Source organism: Coloeus monedula, assembly GCF_965178545.1.
Source record: "Coloeus monedula genome assembly, chromosome: 4".
Classification (NCBI taxonomy): domain Eukaryota; kingdom Metazoa; phylum Chordata; class Aves; order Passeriformes; family Corvidae; genus Coloeus; species Coloeus monedula.
This window is the reverse complement of record NC_138784.1, coordinates 31,444,624-31,460,303: the sequence shown is the minus strand read 5'-3', so window position 1 is coordinate 31,460,303 and position 15,680 is coordinate 31,444,624. Positions and strand designations below refer to the sequence as shown.

Genomic DNA, 15,680 nt, shown 5'->3' with positions numbered 1-15,680 from the left:
AGTGTGCCTGGGACATTCAGGTGAGTTTTCTGTATGCCTTGAATATTGGAAACATGCTATTTCATCTGCATAAAATCCAGGCCTTCCCTGTGGAAGAGTATTTACAGGTATTGTGAAGATCTGGAAGGTTGAAGAGAGGAAGCTGCTGCAGCCACTGTCTAATTTAACCTGGAAAGCAAGCAGGCTATGCTTGTAAGCTTGTGAAATAACCAATAATGTTAGAGATGTGCCTTTGAATTATGGGATTAGAGGAGGTTATTTTGCAGCTAATATAAGACTATGGTATATTGGCACGTTCCCAGGACCAGCAGGTGCACTGCTGCCTGTTGCTGGGGCATTGTGCCCTCTCCCTCAGCTGAACAGCTGTTGCTAATGCTGGGGCTGCCTCAGTGCCTCCACTGTGGGTTTGAGCTCCCAAAACCCTCCCAGCACAGGAACCACCAGAGCACCAAGAGTGAGTGGAAAGTGTTTGGCCAGGGATCTACAGGGGAAGTCCTATGAGGAGCGGCTGAGGGAGCTGGGGGTGTTTAGCCTGGAGGAGGCTCAGGGGGACCTCATCACTCTCTACAACTACCTGAAAAAAGGTAATAAGGTGGCGGTTGGACAACCAGCGACAGTGTTGTCCACAGTGGCTAATTATTGGCTGGTTGCATACCAGGTAATGAATCTGGGTTTTTTTTGGACAAGAGCACAAGAGGAAGTGGCTTCAAGCCAGGGGAGGTTCAGGTTGGACATCATGAGGAATTCCTCCAGTGGAACGATTGTTAAACATTGGAATGGGCTCTCCAGGTTGACGATGGGGTCACCGTTGCTGGAGGTGTTCGAGAAATGACCAGAAATGGCACTTACTGCCATGGTCTAGCTGTCAAGGTGTAGCTGGATCAAAGATTGGACTGGATGATCTCAGAGGTCTTTTCCAACCTAATTGATTCCATGAATCTGCGTTTCTGTGTCCGCTTGCTCCCCTGGCCCAGCCCGGCCTAGCTCTTCCTGCCACCATATTATTACGAAGCTGCTCACGGCTTGTCGCCGGTGCCGGCGCAGCGCTGAGGACGGAAGGCGGGGAGGGGAGGCGGTGTCGGTGCTGGGACAGCGCTGAGAACAGAAAGGGAGGGAGGCGGTGCCGGTACCGGGGCAGCGCTCAGGGCGGAGCGGGGGGAGGCAGGCGGAGGCGGTGCGGGTCCCCCCCCGCTGCCCGCACTACGTGTCCCGGCGTGCCGCGGGACGAGCCGCCGCGGGAGCCGGAACGGGCGCGCCGCGCCGCTTCCGCCGGCGGGGCCGGGCCGGGCCGGGGCCGGGGCGGGGCGGGCGGTGTCTGCCCAGGGGAGCGCGGAGCAAGGCCGGAGAGAGGCTCTGTGTGCTTTCGGAGGGGCTGAACCCTGTGCGGCACGCTCAGGATTTTTATAACGGGTATTCTTTTGCTTGCTTTGACGGATTAATGCCTTTTTTTTTTTTTTTTTTTTTTTGAATGCTAAATATCTTCTTTAATTCTAAGCCTCAGGTTTCGTGTTCCCGCGTGTTGCTGCACACGTGTTGTTGTTTCCTGTGTGCTGTCTCAGGGATGGGACTGGCCACATTTAAACTGGAGTGGTCCTCGCAGTGGGGCCGGGAACGGGCTGGTGCCTGACCCCTGTCCTTGGACCAGGCGGCCGAGATCCGCCGCGTTCTTCGCCTCCTTTTTGTTAATGAGCTTCCGAGGGCAAGTTATGAGCAGCTGTAGTTGTCAGTGTTCCCCTAACTTCAGCAGCATTGGCATAGATAAAGAGAATGCTGAATAACTGTGTCGAAATTGGAAAATGCACATTTCTGGTGATGTTCTGAAGCACAAAATATGAAGTACTTTTAAAGGGCTCTTGTTTCTTTATGTCTTTAAACTGTCTCCAGTTACCTTTTTTTAAGCTTCATTTTAAGTTTCTCTTTAAAGCAAATTTTTTTTTTCGGTAGACAATGAAAACATAAGATGTCTTTCTGCTTCTGTGAGATTTTGGGTAACATTTAAGGTATTCTAAATGGTGTTTCTCAGGTTTTAGGTGTATTGCTTTTGAGATGGATGGATGAAACCAATTAACTGCATGTAGAGAATGTTTTAACTATAGCAAGTGTAGTTTATAAGTACTTCTATTTTTTGGACTGGGTGGTGATATTTACATTGTGAACAAGAAAAGCATATTCCACTAATAATTTTATGGAGTGTGCAGAAGGAAGGATGCAAATTTCAGGTGGGTGAGTACCAGTAGAAAAGCCTGTGACAAGACACAGCCGTGGAAGCTTTTTTTTTAAAGTTGAACCTTCAAAGACTATCTCATGGTTAATAAAGTCTCGTACTACTTTTGACTGTTAAGGAGACAGGTACCATTATCTTAAGTGATAAGGACTTCTAAACAATTGACAATGAAGAATACGTTGCACAAATTTAATTTTTTGTTAAGATATTAAAGAAATTTAATTGTTAGTCTTTTGTATCCTGAATAGTTACGAAACTGGTTTCTTTCAGAGGGTGTTCTGCAGAGAAAAAGGATACATGCCTCTTTGAGTTCCATCTTTTCCAGGACTGGTTTTCTCTCTGCTGTCAGCATGGCAATGTCACTTAGAACTGCATGGTCCAGCCTCTTTTGGATGCGTTCAGTAGCAACCTGTAAGCAGGTCCCACTGCAGAGTAAGTAGTGATGAAATTGTAGAAATCCTGTATTAAAATTTGTTCCTTGAGAGCCTCTTTCCTGTACTATTTAAAGTAATGGAAGCATGGAAGTGATTTTTCTATTTGAACAGAATCAAGTCTGATAGACTATGCTCTATTCTAATAATAATCTAAAGGATATATTTTTTTTTTCTTCTTTTTTTTTCCTTATTAAACCTTCATGGTCCACATAGGATGCCCCCCTAATTTCTTAGTTAGCTTGTCAATACTACCCCTCTTCCTACTGGTTATCATTGAATTTATTTTTTCGGACTTAGAATCAGTGGTGAGAAAAGGCTACAGTAAAATCTTGTTACTTAACATAAACAGAGAACACGTAGAAACAGGCAGTACTATTTTTTAGATTTCTGTCCGTGTTTTAGATGTCGATAGAAAGACATAGGGAAGATAGTAAAGGTGGTAGAAAAGACAGTAATGGAGAAAATATAATGGACATACTACATTTTAGGGGTGAGTGGGCAAGGAAGGGAAAGAAGTTTTAGGAAGAAATACAAACTAGTTGCAGTTTACCAGAACTCAAGTAATAACTAAGAATAGTTTAATTAGAAGATCTGAAGAGTGGAAGTGCTAACAGTAATTCTGAATTTAAGAATTTGCATCTAAAATATTTCTGAAAGGAAAATAGCTACACCAAAGTTTCTTCTTTGTTTTTTTGCCCTTCGCGGTCTTGACACAATGATTGCTCTCTCGCTCTGCTATGAGCAGCCATGAAGAATCCTATTTGAATTAAAAAATGGTCTAAATAAAATAACGTCAGATAAAGTTGAAACCTTTTTATGACTTAACAGAAAGCTCAGAACATGTGAAGATTGTTTCATGTGATCATAATTCTGTTCTAAAAAGTGTAATTGTTGAAAAAGCTTCACTGGACACAGAAACTTCTATGTGGATTTGTGTCAGGTTCCGGCAATAAAGGAAAGGGGTTCCCAGTGGAAGTCAACTCCAGACATGTCCCAGGCCCACCTTAGGTGTGCATACCTGTTGTGGAAGGCAATGTCTACAGGATGATTCCTGTGTGAGGGGCTATTGAACACCTTACATTAGGTTTGTGTTTGGACTCTATGATCTTAAAAGTCTATTCCAACCTAAATAATTCTATGATTCTATAAAAAAATGGGAATCAAACTGTGGGGAAGGGACTTTGAGTGGTCTGTGGTCCAAGCTCCTGCTCAAAGCAGGGTCAGTTCTGCATTCACATCAGGTTGCTCAGGGCTTGCTGGGTCTTTGAAATTTCCAAGGACAGAGAACTCACAAACCTGCCTGGGTCTCAGTCCCCCTGGTTGGCTGTCCTCATGAGGAAAACATTTCTCTACATATCCTGTCAGAGCCCCTGATTTTGATTTTTATAATAAATTTTGCTATGAATGAAATTATGATCTTCCCTGTAAGTCATAAGGTATTGTTCTTTACATATATAAAGAATATTTCCTAATGGTGAACTCTATAGGTATTTAGTTCATATAGTGATTTTTCCTAGGAAAACAATACAACTAGGAAGGTTAGTATAGGTCATAGCTGCCTGCATACTGTGGTTTTTTTGATTGCACTAGAAATGAACTTCTATTTAGACAGTTTTGGGTTTTGTTACTCTAAAACTGAATATGATTATAATCCCTGATTAAGACTTGAAACAGAATTAAAATTGAAAATGTAGACATTCTTAAATTGGCCACAGCTCTGCTTGTTTTTACATCAGAGTTCTTGGGTTTTTATTGTAGATGGAGCTGTGTATCATGCTTGCCATAAATCTACATACTCAGTTCTCCCTGAAGACTACAACTGGTATGTAAACATGCTTTGATGTGTGGCCTTTTCACGTAATGTTTGTGCCAGGGCTACTCTCTGTGTCGTGAAGCTGTCATATAATGGTATCAAACACATCTATTGCCAATACTGGATATATGTAGTAATTTTAGCTAAACTACTGTCTCCAATAGTAATGATAAGTCATGCAGGACTCCTTCTAAGCATGTTGATGATCCCCAGTACCCTTGCAGTTTTGTTTGTGGAAGAGCAAAATTAGCTTAGAGTAGTCATTTCCATTGATGCTTGTTGTTAAGACAAAGTCCAGGTATTTTTGTGCTGCTGCATGGGAAACTTGTGTAGAAATGGGAAAAGATGATACAAATATAGTGAGAAACACTGCATCCGTGTCATCCATGGTTTTAGGAAGCTTAGTGTGTCATGGGAAGGAAGGTGAGAAAAGTTATGTTCTCACAAGGAAACTCTCAGTAGGACTTCCTGTTCAGGATTTTTTAACTAATAGGAAAGTTGGAAGCCCAAACAGAGCTTTGTTTCCTGTCTTTTCATTGTAGATGCCATAGATCTTATAAAGGCATGTTGTCCTAGAGATCATCATCCCTATCTGTTTAGAGTTTTATATGCAACAATTAAAGGGTTTCAGATTTTTTTTCCAGCACATGTTTCTATGTATTTTAATTATTTATTTTAGCCCTTTATTCCTCTCCAAAAAGAAAAGGGAAGATGACTGAGGAAACAAAAAAATTGGAAGTTTGGATCAAATATTTATGACCCTTATTTTGTAGAAAATTATTAAGGATTCATAAATGCAGGGTCAAATCTAGTTTTCTTTGGGACTTGGGCTGCTCAGCTGTTCAGTGTTTCTGAAAGTTACAAGATTTTTTTATTTTTATAGCAAGGTGGAACTTGCAGTGACATCCGATTTGAAGACAATTGTCTGCTACCACCCTTCACTTGAGATTCCATACGAGCATACAGAAGTATGTCCAAGTGTGCACATTTATATTTCTTACTCTTGTAAAGGCATTTAGTAGTTCACAGTATTGAGTCTTTAGGGCATCTTTTTTTAATTTGAAATACTTTTTTTAGTATGTGCTCAGCGCATTTGTGAAGTAAATGACTGGTGACTATAGCTACTGCCACAAGGAGGAGTGTACTCAGTTGAATTGAGGGAAGGTTGCAGAGACAGAAAAGCTCAGCTATCACAGCATACAGTAACTCAAGTAGAATTAAGCAAGGCACTAAAATACTTGTGCACGACAGAGAAAATAGTGTCTGTCTATGAGTATACTACTCAAGAAAGGATGGTTGGAATGTAGGTTATGGTTCACATGTCCTACTGGGCAAGAAAATACAAAGAAATACTGCTGCTACTGTTTTCAACTTGAACTTTAAATTCCATTCAGCACTGAGTTCATAAAAGCCACAAAGAACTTTAAATATTGATTTTTGTTTGTCAGTGGTACTTTCAATGTGTTCTTTACATTGATGAAAGTCTAGTGTTGCGGTTTAACATCTAGATAAATTTTTCTAGTGTACACTTTTTGTTTGATTTTCCAGTTTTCATGTGCTAGTAAAATACTGCAGCTAGCTAGCTGTGTTGAAGTACCCAGTGTGAAAATTCTCCATTGAAACATAAACCATTTTAGCACTTTCTGCCTGCAAATTATATAGCAGTATTTTTAAATCTGCTGGTTGCACATACCTCAAGAAAAACAGGTGTAAAAGACTAAAAGCTAAAGGACTAAAAAGGAAAAATATTTGTTATAGTGGTAGTAGTTATGTTTCCTATTGAAAACAAACAACTTGGTCTTACCTGTTGCATAAAAAATTAGGAGGTGACATTCTTCTCAGAGGTATGTGTCCTTTAAAAGATTTTCAGCAGTGATGATGGTTGCTATGAATAAAATTCTGGCTAGGAATAGTATGGATACTTATGTGTTAGTAGAACTGAAGCTGATGATGCAGCTAGTGAATTGTAAGATTGAGGTCTGCAATAATGACTACAAGAATGCTGGTTTTAGGGGTAGGCTCATCAGCTGTAGTACCTAGGGTAAATAGATGTGTCTAGACATCTCCACAGTTGTGCGGTTTCATTTGGGGTGGGCAGGTGGGGACAATAAACACCGTGTGCAATTGCAGGCATTTTTCTGTATTCCTTTGGTTTCAGCTGTTAGATAGCATTACAGCTTACTCTTATGTAGCTTGGCTTTTTGACTTTCTCAGTAAAAAAAAAAAAAAGGAGAAACAGGACAGACATATACATTAATGTTTTGCTAGCCCATTCCACGGCCAGATCCAGTGAATAATAAAGAAGAAAACCTTGATCAAGTTTTGAAATCCAGATTGGATGAAAAAGAGCTAAAGAACGATAGAGGTCCTACAATTGAAGAGCTCAGCAAAATGTTTTACACAACAAAACATCGCTGGTATCCTGTGGGACAGTAAGTATTTCCTTTTTGATTTCTTTGTTCCTTTTGGAAGTAAAGAGAAATATAGGAATCATTTAATGGTCAGATTCAACCAATGAAGAGTCATGTGAGACAAGATACCTCTAGCATTTGGGCTACTACATAAAATTTTAAATGCAGTATCGTGTAAATGGAAGACTGTATTTAATAAGGGGTTTTTTAACACTTCTCCTTTGGTAGATTTTGCCAGTTTTTTTGTAAAATACGTGACAGTGTAGAAATTCCTGATACCATCCATTTAGCTGCTGGTTCAGGTCATTTGCTAAAGTTCAGTAACAGAATCTAGTACATAAAATACCCTCAATGGACATAACCAAATACAGCTTGGAAACAGGCATTGCCTGTTCCTTAGGAACCTCAGTGGGAAGATTCTCAGACTTAGGAGTAGTAGAGGTTTTTCATTTGGAATGGTGAAAAGTGTACTTTGGTGTGCCTTGCATTCAGAAATTGGGGAGAAGGAGAGGTGCACGTATACATGACTGGGCTTAAAGAGGAACTTTGGACATTCAGATATACTAACGTAAGCAATGAGCATTCTGGTGTGTGTTACTCCCTTCCACTCCATGTTACTCCATCTTTTGGTAGCTGCTAATTTTACAGCTATGGAGACATAAAACAGGCAAAATTTTGTGGTGGTGTTGTCCACAGAAAACTTTTTAATTAATGTGCTTTGGGAGTAGATATAATGAATGGAATGGTATGACTTTTATGACGAAAGGGTAGCTGTCACTTTAATGAAGATCAGACAGGATCTGCCTTGTTTAGGGTGCATAATTAAGAGGAAAGTATGGATCATTTTTTGTTCTGAAGAATTTTTTTTGAGTTTTTCTGCAAAATACTACACTATTTAACATACAGTCTGGCACAACTCCTTTCAACATCTTTGTTCTATAGCAGTCATTTTAGCCAAAGGGAAGGCTGACCATGTAATAAAATTAACTTCACACAAAGGATTAAGAATAAACAGCAGCCTTTGTGCCTATTCAGCTGTAGAACTGATTGGATTATTGCGTGCTTGTAGCAGATGTAGCAATAGAAATGAGTAGCATTATGTAACTGCACAAACAACAGAGATGACATCTCTAATGAGTGGTGGTGGATTGTGCTTGTGTATCTTGTATTTCACTTCCTTGTGTAACCTCAGGTCACTCACTGGGGGCAGAAATACCAGGAAAATAAAGACTGTCCACAGCTTGCACTCACTGCAGCCTTTTTTTTCTTTTAGGTATCATAGAAGACGCAAGAATCCTAATCCTCCTAAAGACCGATAACGAAGATAATTTCTTATTCATCAGGACTTAGCTGTCAATTTTTATTGGAAATAAAAGTTACAGAAAGTGACATGTTTGGCTATAACAGAGCTTGCTTAACTTGATTTGACATTTATTTTCTACTTTAACTGGTTGACAGAAAAACAAAGAAATGGCACTGATGAAACAGGGAGTCAGTGAAGGCAGTTGTGCATTCCTGGTCAGCAAATGGACAAGTCTTAGAACAGGATGTAGCAGGGATGGAGTGCTCTGATTAAACTCAGAGGTCAGAGGCTCATCATTTGTCAAGTGAATCCATAGAAGTCTTGCATCAAAATGGGAAGTCCAGAAATTGATGTGTTAGGGTTTGGTGGTTTTGAGGGGGATAATATTTTTTTTTTCTTTAGGAATCTATTAACTGAAATGCAGCTGAGCTTGAATACTGAAGTATTAATGAAATAATATTTGTGAACAATATTATCTGAGGTATTTGTGAAAACAATTAGTTTTTCTTGTTCTGTTACACTTGTGAGATACCTGGTGCCATGTTTAATTCTACATCAGGCAAGTAATAGTATTTAAGGCTGTCATGTACTGAAAACTGGCCAACTTGGTTAATTTTTAGCATCCAAGGCACAGTAACTTGCCCTTCTAAACCATCCAGCATTCTCAAATATCTGAGAACTTCTGTGTGCATTCATGGTTCATGGGGGTTTTTTTTGTTTGTTTAATCCCACCCCAACTACCACTCAGTGAGGATGCTGTGTTCATACATAAATTGGAGTAGCTGTAGCACAGTAGAAGAAGTTGTTTACATCAGCAAGGTAATCCCTGCTCTTTGTAGTTTACTAAGGAGGAAGGGTTGACCCTTTATTATAAAAAATGCTTTAAATTAAAAAAAAATTGATCTGATTCTACATCATTGCTTTAGCATTTTGTAGTGCTTAAGTGTTCTTCTTCTTGTAATATTCTGTGTCATCTAGCATTTCTTTCCTTCAGGAAAGGGAAAAAGACCTTTGTTCCAGTCTACAGTTTTAGTCTTGCATCAGCCCTCTGACAGAAAGGGCTAGCTTGGAATGTTGTGCCACTGCAGAGATCCCAGTGACTTCATAAAGCCTTCTTAGCAGGTCCTTCTAAATAATCAGAAAATAGTTACCTCGTATACATCATACATTTTTACTGCATTTCCCTTCCAAAGCAATTTGGATAACCTAGGAAGGGGTTGGTTTCTTCTGTTAGTCAAGTGTCATTTTGCCAGCATGCATTTTCTACAGAATTTGCTACAAGTTGAGTACCACTCAACTTCTCAATTGAGAAGCTGAGAAACTGCTTGTTTTTAAAGATATTACTAAATAACCTTTTCCCCCTTAAATATCCTTTAATTGTGAAAAAAGCAATATTGGATGTGTGTAAAAATAAATACTGGATGTGTGCCTTTAAATACTTGTGGAAATGTTTATGTAAAACTAGCATTTTTAAATCCGAATGCTGGGTAGCTGATACTGGTTTATCACGGCAGAGCATGAAATCATTTTGCTGCTTTGCTCTGTTGTGCTTGTAAGATATCAGAGTCCATGCTCAAGCCAACATCAATCAGCCAAGTGATTTTGGCTCCCTATTAATGATGTGTTGCTCACATAACAAAAGGAATGTCTGTGGGGTCTCTGCAAAGGATGGCTGCTTAACTCTGCAGGTTCAATCACATGAATTTTCTGCCTAGAATATAACTTTTCAAATAGATTGTAGTAATTTGTAGTACAGCAAACTTTGGTATTTTCATCAGTTTGTGGTGCCTGGTACTGACTGGTGCATAAGTGAGCTTACCTCTCATGTAGTGTTTTGGTATGTTCCAATGCATAAAATTAGTTTCCTTTATTTTTGGAAAGCTGAGACCTAATTTGTCACCATTTGACTTCATGCCAGTGTAAGAACAGATATCCTTAGACTAATTTAAACTTACAATTATTTTCCCCCATTCTTTCCTCCATATTTTTGCTTACTGCTGCCTAATTCTGCTAAGAAATTTTGCTTTACAGAGAAACCTTCTGTTACAGCATTTATCTATTCTTGCCTGTCAAACACTGTTTATGATCAAACATCCACAATCACTGTAGAAATACTGGATTTCACAATGCTTCCCAAACACTTTTGGATGCTTTTCAGGCATTTTGAGAGTTAAAATCTATTATATGCTTGGCTGCTATCTTTAAAGTACTTCCTCTTCTGACCGGTTGCTGGAAACAGTCTAAAACACATGTTCACTGCATGTACCCTGTGCCCTTTCGTTATTAGTTTATAACATTGATGTTTTAAAATCTTTCTTTGCACTGGTGCTTTCATCTTTCTGTGTTTTCTTTTACAAAATCTTTTTCCTGGGTTACCCAAAGCACGACACATTTAAAATACTATTCTCACAATAATTTGAAGCTCTCTTCTTGGTTTTCTGGGTCTCAGACAACTGTCTTTCTTTCTCTTCATTTGAAAACTTGGATTTCAGAAGTCATCCACTTGATTATTGTTCCACTTCCATGCAAAAAAAAAAAAAAAAAAAAATCCATTTGAAAGTTAGTTTGGGATTTCTGTTTTCCGTTGTTCTTGTTCTTTGTAATTGCAAACTTAGGTTGGGTAAAATTTGCGATGTTAAGCCTGTTCTGGGACTTTGTATCAAATTTTGGGCACTTAGGCATTTGCTTTGTATCTAGTAGCTATTGAGGGTTCCAGACGGTCTTAGGCTCATTGCTGTGGATAGTATGCAGTTGGGTACATCTTACTGAGTCATTTGTTTTTCAAATGTCTCACTAAAAGTCTCTTCCAGCCTTGCTTGCCCCGCATGCCATTAGAAAACTCTGTTTCAGTCAAATATCAAAAATTCCGTCCTTAATTCACAGAATCACAGAATTGTTAGGTTTGGAAGGGACCTCTGGAGATCATATTATCCAACCCCGTGCCAAGGCAGGGTCACCTGTAGCAGGTGACAGGAACACAGCCAGGTGGGTTTGGAATGTCTCCAGAGGGGAAAACTCCACTTCCTCCCTGGGCAGCCTGTTCCAGTGGTCCCGAAGAGGAATTCAGACCATTCAAATCGCAGTTCAATTTATCTTGGTGCCTTAGTGAAAAGAATTCTTCTCCCTCCCCTAATTATCCCCAAATGAAGGCAAACCGGATGCTTTTAGTTCGGGTTTTTCCCCCGGTGCGCGCCGCGGGAGCTGCTGTGCAGGTTGTGCGCGGCACCACCGGGAGGCAGCACCGCACAGGGCCGCGCCGGGGCTCTGCGGGCGGGTTCGACCCCGACGGGCGGCGTGGGCTGCTCCCGCTGATGGCGCTCGGGGGCACCGCGGCAAAAGGGCTTGGATTTAAAGGGTCAAAGGGGTTTTTGCCCGTTAGCTTTAACTTTTGTAAGGTGTCTCAGAGACCAAAAAAACTCCACCCTCCCAATCAGGGGAAAAAAAATGAGTCGACAGTGGAGCAGTAATGAGACCCGTGTGAAGTGTCGTGACTTAGTTTCACTGCCCCGTGACTACAGAGGAGGCAGCAGTTACCCACCTGTCCATCCCTCCCCACCCCTCCAGCTATTCAGTTCTATAGGAAACTTCTCTCTTGTTGCTGTTGTAATAGGTCTGAACTTCATCTGTCATGTCCAAATTCTGCTGTACCAGAACAAATTGTTGTGGCAGGTCATTATAAGTCACAGTGCTGACTGCTTGTTAAAGCCAGCACTGCATTTCTCAAGTTACTCCAGTCTTTATGAATTTTAGCAGCTTCTCTGCTCATTCCATCCTCAAAGCCAATACAAAGTTATAAAATGGAGAGACCAAATAGATGCAGACTGCATTCCTCATCTGTAATAGAAGATGTATATTTTATTTTAATGCTACAATGTAACAAAATTGACCTAGAGCAAACCCACTAGTCACCAGTATAAAGGAACAAATTGTGTACCTACAATACATAAAAGTCAGGGTTATCTCCAAGATTCAGACAGATACTAATTAGACATCTGAACCCGAGTTAATCTTCACAGGCTCTCCTTATGGTCAGTTGACACAGAAAAAGTACGTGCACAAGGTAGTTGATCTTATTTTAACATTTTGTTGTCTAGAATATGTCACACAATTGTTCAATGGAGATGCATCTACTTTTCTGTGAAGGGAGGATGAAGATGATGAAGATGAGATTCAGATATCTATATCGGGGCCTTTTTTTTTTTTTTTTTTTTTTTGGAGCACACCTGTGTAAAATACTCCTCTTAAAATTCAGATAAAACCATTTTTAGTGTTTCTGCTAGCCTTCAATAGTATGCAGTCTGTATATAGGAACTCTTGGTTTTCTGTATAGAGTAATTCGCACACATTTAATTTGTAAATGTACGTTGTGTGTGGGATTTTAATCTCACCTCCTTGTCTTTAATCAACCCTCTAATGCTAAAAGATAATAAGCTCTTTGGAGAAAAAAGACAGTTATTTATGTATCTTTCTGGCACTTCTTTTAAAGGGAGCTTATGATTTCAACTGTTATCTTTAGGTACTTCTAGAAAAATGAACATGATAAATTATGATTTACTGGGAAATTTGCACAGAATTATCTGAAACTTTAAATACAATCGACACAGAATGTTAGTTACACTGAGTATAACGACAGCTGTTGGAACACTGCAGAGCAGACAGTGGGCCAGACGTGGAAGCTGCATGAACTAAACAGCGTGTTTGCTCAGACATCTCGTGGCTTCTGGAGAAGTAGAAGTTTATGGCCTGGCATGCCAGTTTATTAAGGGTCGTGATGCAGGTGAGATGTGATAATCAATGTATCACAAAGTTTTTCATCGTGTAGAGACAACACAGGATGTTGGAACAGCCAGTAGAACTAAGAAGCCTTGCCAACTGGTCTTTATGAAACATAAATACAGAAAACAGTTGCGCTTATATTCAGCTTTAGTGCTTGTCAAGATGAAAAACAGTTTCAGGTCAGAGGCAGTGTACCTTTTTAAATAAGACCACGTTTGACTGCTACCAAAGTTTACAATTCCTCAGCAAAAGGATCTCCCTATCAGCAAAATATGAGAGAACAACAACAACAAAAAAAAGGTATCTGGAAGAGCTGGTTTTTAGCATCTCTTCTGCTAAAACTAATAAAATGTTAATCATGAAAATAACAGAGAAAAATTAAATGAACAGTGAAAAACTACTGTACTAAGCCATTACCATGTAGAATAAAAATTAACCCAAGTAAAAGATTAAACTCTTGAAGCGTGACCTTCCTATACAAACATGGATTTCCTACTCACTAATGGTGACAAAACAGAGCTTAATAGTTTCATGCAAAGATCAGTGTTTCTTAAACACTCGTAGTCATTAGCACTAAGTTTTTTAAACGCTGCTGAAGTTTCTTGTCTTAAACACTGCTACTTTCTCATTCAAATGTGTTTTATTTGTTTAAACAAATAATACGCTAAGTACCATTTTTCTGGAGTCGGTGTCTGTAGGAATTACACTGCATCAGAGCTGGGCTGCAGGAGTGGTCCTCACCTTCACTTTAGTTAACACAAATTGATGATTTCTATTGAATAATAAATGCTAGGAAAAAAATTCCCTTGACCCTTAATTAGTTAACATTTGGTTGGTATAAGTAACATCAGGCTTCATATCCTTTTTAAAATTTATTTAAAATTTTTAATACTGACTGGCTTCAGTGTGGGTTCACTTGTAATTTTCCAAGAATAGATGTTTACAGAATTCCCTTTCCACCATGCCATTTTTCCTACAGTTAAAATCCTGGTATTAGTGATGGGGTAACAGAGTGGCAGTGAGTTCCACAAAATTTAGAACTAGATTAAGAAAAAAGGATTTCCTATCCAGAGTAGAAGCACAGTGCAAGTAAAATTCACGGGAAATTCACCGTAAGCAGAGGTAAGAAAAACGACAGAAATTCCCTTTCTAGAGCATATATTTGTATTAAATTACTGAAAGAAATACGCTGTGTGTTGGCTGGATGGGGTTACAATTCATTGACTTTATATGGCCATATTTGTTGGAGAAAGATTTGAAGTGAGCCTGTAAGAGGCCACTGGTAAGGCTGAAAGGTGCCACAATGGCCTGTGAGAGAAGAGCAGCAGTGGTTAGTACCTGCACAGTGCCTAGCCAGGCCTTCTCCAGTCCGTGGACAAAAGCTTGACTTGTTAGAACAGGGTAAGTGTTTTGTTTCAATATGACCAAGATTTTAACGCATGACTTTGTGGAAATGATGCAGGAAAAGACTTGTATTTCTTTAACGGTGATGCATTTATTCTGCAGTGAAAGTACCTGTGTAACTCTGGCAGCTGAAACCAGGACCCTGGGCTGTGTCACACCCGAGGTGGCCCCGGCAGCAGAGAGATGCTCAGGATCCCTCTGGGCACGTCCTTACTGCGGCAGTCTGGGAGCAAGCTCAGGCCCCCACTGCTGCTCCCACACCTCCTCCTTGCCTCCCCCTGTTCCACAAGCCCTCGTTAAAGCAGTGGCTTCCCACTGCTGCAGGGACAGCCTGCACCAAGCACTGCTCCCAAGATCACGTCTTGCTTGACTTCACACTACATGCTCCTCTAAATTGCCCAAGCTGACTGTGCCCCCAAACGTTACCCCATCCCAGAACATACAACACATACTTCACTTTGATGCTAGGAAAGCACCCTTCTCACAGGCTGCAGGACAGTTTCCCATCATTTCACAAACTCCAAACTGAAAGATAACATAGAAAAATCAGTATTGCATGTTCGGTTTAGAGGGGCACCAGAAAGAGTCCAGGGAGGACTGTGGGATGTGAATATGCAAGTCTGCTCTGGAGGGAACTAGCCCAGCTAGTGTGAATGTAAGCCATGTATATTCCTCTTACATTCCCAGTAGAAGTCCTTCTTGACATCAGGGACTTTTTTTAAAATTTAGAAATACAAGCTTGCCCTCTGAAATCAGGTAGTGTGAACCCACAGCATTTTTAGAGATTATGTGATCTTAGATTACCTTTGTCTGTTCAGAGTACCAAGTCTGAATGAGTCTGGCACAGGCTTATACAGATACAAAAAAGCAGCAACTCACACACGTAATTAGTCTTCTCTAAACAATCTGAGTCGCCAAGATTCTCCAGTCCAGTTCAGAGATGCCTCAGTTGAGACTCCTGTAAAAATAAAAGTATTTTTCTTCTGAATAAACAAATATTCAGAGAAGAAAGTGCAGTTCTGTAAAACCAAACAAAATCTGGATTTAGGAGCAAGCATCTTCTTACACAGTCAATGTTGGAGTAAATGAACCATACCAAAGGTCACTAAATGTCATTGTTCTGTAATTTTCAGTCTTCAGAGGATCAAAGGAATCTAAAGAAATGGTTCAAGTTGAGACACTTGGCAAAATAATGAGGTGAAAGGCTTCCGAAGTTTTCTGGAGGGAAACCCACAGTAATTGGATATAATTCTAAAAATCTTCCTTTAGGCATTATTAAATAAAAATGTCTATCCTTTTTAGGGTTCATGAAATG

At 40.0% G+C, this 15,680-nt stretch overlaps 1 protein-coding gene across 2 annotated transcripts; it reads left to right on the top strand.

Annotated features, from left to right (window-relative positions):
- Positions 1-1,276: 1,276 nt before the first annotated feature.
- MRPL42 (mitochondrial ribosomal protein L42) lies at positions 1,277-8,271 on the top strand. 2 transcript variants are annotated; one of them, XM_082280421.1, is made up of 6 exons: positions 1,277-1,410; positions 2,495-2,656; positions 4,417-4,480; positions 5,355-5,439; positions 6,740-6,903; positions 8,156-8,271. In XM_082280421.1, the coding sequence occupies exons 2-6, from the start codon at positions 2,575-2,577 to the stop codon at positions 8,199-8,201; spliced, it is 441 nt and encodes a 146-aa protein (XP_082136547.1). In that variant the 5' UTR covers positions 1,277-1,410; positions 2,495-2,574; the 3' UTR covers positions 8,202-8,271. The 2 variants fall into 2 exon arrangements, with proteins under 2 accessions (XP_082136547.1, XP_082136548.1); XM_082280422.1 differs by having other exon boundaries at positions 1,313-1,410; positions 2,550-2,656.
- The last annotated feature ends 7,409 nt before the right edge of the window (positions 8,272-15,680 follow it).